This window comes from Chiloscyllium plagiosum, chromosome 6, assembly GCF_004010195.1.
Source record: "Chiloscyllium plagiosum isolate BGI_BamShark_2017 chromosome 6, ASM401019v2, whole genome shotgun sequence".
Lineage (NCBI taxonomy): Eukaryota > Metazoa > Chordata > Chondrichthyes > Orectolobiformes > Hemiscylliidae > Chiloscyllium > Chiloscyllium plagiosum.
Window position 1 is genome coordinate 76408217 of NC_057715.1, and position 4435 is coordinate 76412651.

Here is a 4435-nt window from a genome sequence, read left to right on the forward strand (position 1 = left end):
TCATCCAAGGTTCCTTTATCTTACCCCTTCTTGCCTGTCTCAGAGGAACACACTTATGCATCACTCGCAACAACTGTTCCTTAAACAATCTCCACATGTCTATAGTGCCCTTTCCATGGAGCAATTGCTCCCAATCCATGCTTCCCAACTCACGTCTGATAGTATCATAGTTTCCTTTTCCCCAATTAAATATCCTCCCATTGTACCTGCTTCTCTCCTTCTCCATAGCTGTGTAGAATGTGAGGCAGTTGTGTTCACTATCACCAAAATGCTCTCCCACTGCAAGATCTGACACCTGCCCCGGCTCATTACCAAGCACCAAATCCAAAATGGCCTCTCCCCTCATTGGCCTGTCAATGTACTGAGTTAGGAAACCCTCCTGAACACACCTTACAAAAACAGCTCCTTCCAAACCATCTGCTTGAAGGAGGTTCCAATCAATATTGGGAAAGTTAAAGTCACCCATTACAACAACCCTACTACATTCACACTTTTCCAAAATCTGCCGTCCTATGCTTTCTTCAATCTTCCTGCTGCTATTGGGGGACCTGTCGTAAACCCCTAATGAGGTGACCGCTCCCTTACTGTTCCTAACTTCCACCCATACTGACTCAGTAGGCAGACCCTCCTCGACAATGGTAACTTCTGTAGCTGTGATACCCTCTCTGATTAGCAGTGCTACACCCCTCCTCTTATTCCCCCCTCCCTGTTCTTTTTTAAATGTTCTAAACCCTGGAACATCCAGCAACTATTCCTGCTCTGAGAAACCCACATCTCTGTTATAATAATATACATCTATAATAATACATGTTTATTGTCTGTCAGAAAACTCTTCTTGATGAATGTACACTGCACTATTTAATATTATTACACATGACAAGTGTAATAATCTTGGCACAGAATCCAGAAACCCACATGCATTATGCCTTTACGACAGCTATATGACATCATGACATGTGTATTCCAATATAAAGGCAGTGCTTCTCCTTCAGTCACTTTCTCCGTATAATAAAGTCAGTTTAGTCAGTTGATTGTATGAGTAATGCATAGTAACATCAGTAATCACAGAAATCACAGAAGGAGAAGCAGTACCTTTTATATTAGAATATTTCACGTCATTATGTCAGAAATCTGTTGTAAAGGAATAGTGCATGAGAGTTTCTGGAATCTGTGCCAAGATCCTACACTTGTCATGTGCAGTAATAGTGCAATGTACATTCATTTTTATAGATGTTTACCTATCTAAACACTAATTAATTGCTCACCAGTTTTGTTTGTGTTAGTAGCATTTATTTGGTAGCTTAATTTAAGATGGTAATTTCTCATTCTCACTGTTTGCATCAAATGATATATATTGGCTAATATTCAGTGAAAATTCTGGGTGGAATTTCTCTGTATATTAAGAAGCTTGACAGACATCCATTACAATCAGATTTTTAATAATAACTTTTCAGACTAGATTTTGAAGTAAGCATTAACTAGAAAATATTTATCCTTCTGAAAGGTCACCGAGCAGCTGAAGAGATTGTATCGCTGATTGCTACACTCATGATCCTACAGTTGATTCGTTTCACTGAACAGTTGAAAGGGATTAAATTCAAATCCCTCCTTTGTTTGGATCAGACACTGGATTCAGGGTTTGTATGACATATAAATTGATTGTTAATAGGGAAATTATAGTGTTATAAATAGTGTAAGTTTAAATCATTGGTTGGTAGAATTAGTTATAATTTCAATATACTGTAAAGTAACACTTAGGGCATTTCTTGTATGGAATGCAGATCGCAGTTCGCAGTTTTCAGTTCTGCTGCAAATTTATGACAAGTAATTCATCTTTTGCTATCATACAAGTACACTTACATAATATTCCAGGCTCAAGTTAAAAAATATTGGATATTTTATTGATGCTGACCAATTTCTAAAAATCAAACTCTTTGAAACAAACCCAAGATACTTTTTGCTTTGTTCCTCCGTTTCCAAATAAAAAAAATTATGAAGCAGTCTTCACAATCCAGATCTCTCAAATTGTAGCCAATTAAGTACTTTCGAAATGTAGTCCCTGATGTTAACTGAAGGAAATTCACCAGTTTGACTACAGAATTTCCCTATCACTGATTAGATTACTTTAGATTACTTTACAGTGTGGAAACAGGCCCTTCGGCCCAACAAGTCCACACCGACCCGCCGAAGCGCAACCCACCCAGACCCCTACATTTACCCCTTACCTTACGCTATGGACAATTTAGCATGGCCAATTCACCTAACCTGCACATCTTTGGACTGTGTGGAGGAAACCGGAGCACCCAGAGGAAACCCACGCAGACACGGGGAGAATGTGCAAACTCCACACAGTCACCTGAGGTGGGAATTGAACCCGGGTCTCTGGCGCTGTGAGGCAACAGTGCTAACCACTGTGCCACTGTGCCACCGTGCCGCCCATTAAACAACACATTTTTAGTTAAAGGATATACAATTGCCAGGACACCAGATGAAATCCCCTGCTGTCCTTCAAATATGTGGATAGACATGACCTCAGTGTGGCATTTCATTTGAAAGATTTCTCCTCAAACTGTACAGCAAAGCCTCAATAGTGCTCTGAAATGCCAATTGAGATTATGTGTTCAAATTACTGGAGTAAAGTTTGCACCAACATCTTCTAACTCCAAAATAAAGGACAGCCTGCTTTAAAGTGATATTTATAGCTATTACAAGGGCAGCACAGTGGCTCAGTAGTTCGTACTGCAGCCTCACAGCACCAGGGACTCGGGTTTGATTCCAGCCTCAGGTGACTATGTGGAGTTTGCACATTCTCCCTGAGTCTGCAAGTGTTTCCTCCGGCTGCTTCTGCTTTCTCCCACAATCCAAAGATGTGCAGGTCAGATGGATTGGCCAAGCTAAATTGTCCACAGTATTGGGTGCATTAGTCAGAGGGAGATGGGTCCGGGTGGGTTGCTCTTTGGAGGGTCAATGTGGACTTGTTGGGCCAAAGGACCTGTTTCCACATTGTAGGGAATCTAATCTACATTATCACATAGCTTTTGCTGTAGTACGTCTTGTGAATTTGCAATATTTGTTTAGTACTCAGTTTCATTCTTTATTCATCATGCCTTTCTCATCAAAATGTTCCTCCTTTTTCCTCATTCACATATTATGAAAGAACCACCAGCAACCTCCCAAACACCATAGATTTGCAGTTGTAACTGAAACAGATTTTAATGCAGGACTATATGTAGAATGGTTTTTCCCTGACTGTTGACTATACAACAACAATGGATCAAGTTGCAACATTCCTTGGCCAACCCTAGCTGATTAATTTTGGAAAATATTTTTGTATTTTGGTCAATGTCAAACAACTTCAGAGCCACCTCCTCTAGCTAAAGTACCATAACTTTGCAAAGATTTGGTGTTAAAGAAAACATGCACTATATTATACATTTCTACAAAATAAAAATTTTCTCCAACACTTCTACATATTACTTACATGTAAATTATGTGTGGATTTATCATAGCATACACCAGGCAATGTTATTCCATAAGAACAAAACAATTGCGACCCATAAAGTGCATCTCTCAATTACACAATCTTCATAATGTCAGTTTCCATGTTAATGAAGTAGAACTTCTTTCAAATTTTACATATTAGTGTTGACAATCATGAAGAATATTACAAGTGTGGTATATTAATTGATGAAGAAATCATTTTGCAGCAGGTGAATTTGTGCAGCATTTTTATTGAATATTATATGACCTAAAAACTTTAATTGTCTTCTACAGGTCAACTTGTTGGGCAACGGAACATGTAAAAAAAGCCATAACTTGGGCTAGAAAAACAGACAGACAGCATCCAGCCATCTGCAGTCGTTTGGAGCTAGGAAGGGACTGGGAATCAGCTACTCGTCAACTGTTGCAGATTGATCCTCTCAAAAAAGATTCACCACTGCAGCAGTTGTTTAATTGAGAAGATTAAACATAGGAATGCTTTAATATTAATAGAATCAAACTGTTTAATAAACCTTGTTATATTCAGCAATTAAAATCAATTCAAAATGTCATTCTGTGGCAATGAATTCCACAGGCCCACCACTCTCTGGCTGAAGAAATGTCTCCGCATCTCTGTTCTGAATTTACCCCCTCTAATTCTAAGGCTGTGTCCACGGGTCCTAGTCTCCTCGCCTAACAGAAACAATTTCATAGCGTCTACCCTCTCCAAGCCATGTATTATTTTGTAAGTTTCTATTAGATCTCCCCTTAATCTTCTAAACTCCAATGAATACAATCCCAGGATCCTCAGCCGTTCCTCATATGTTAGACCTACCATTCCAGGGATCATCCGTGTGGATCTCCGCTGGACACGCTCCAGTGCCAGTATGTCCTTCCTGAGGTGTGGGGACCAAAACTAGACACAGTACTCCAAATGGGGCCTAACCAGAGCTTT

The 4435-nt window shown here is 39.5% G+C and overlaps 1 protein-coding gene across 7 annotated transcripts in view; it reads left to right on the forward strand.

The window, feature by feature from the left end:
* Positions 1–4126, forward strand: part of parp4 (poly (ADP-ribose) polymerase family, member 4) — a 140713-nt gene extending 136587 nt beyond the window's left edge. For 3 of the 7 annotated variants that reach the window (XM_043691878.1, XM_043691879.1, XM_043691880.1), the window contains 2 exons: positions 1505–1637; positions 3775–4126. In XM_043691878.1, the coding sequence (XP_043547813.1) occupies positions 1505–1637; positions 3775–3958 (317 nt within the window). In that variant the 3' untranslated portion in view covers positions 3959–4126. Of the gene's footprint in view, positions 1–1504; positions 1638–3774 lie in introns of those variants that run through there. The other 4 variants (XR_006311927.1, XR_006311928.1, XR_006311929.1 and 1 more) reach the window with 3 other exon arrangements.
* Positions 4127–4435: the final 309 nt, after the last annotated feature.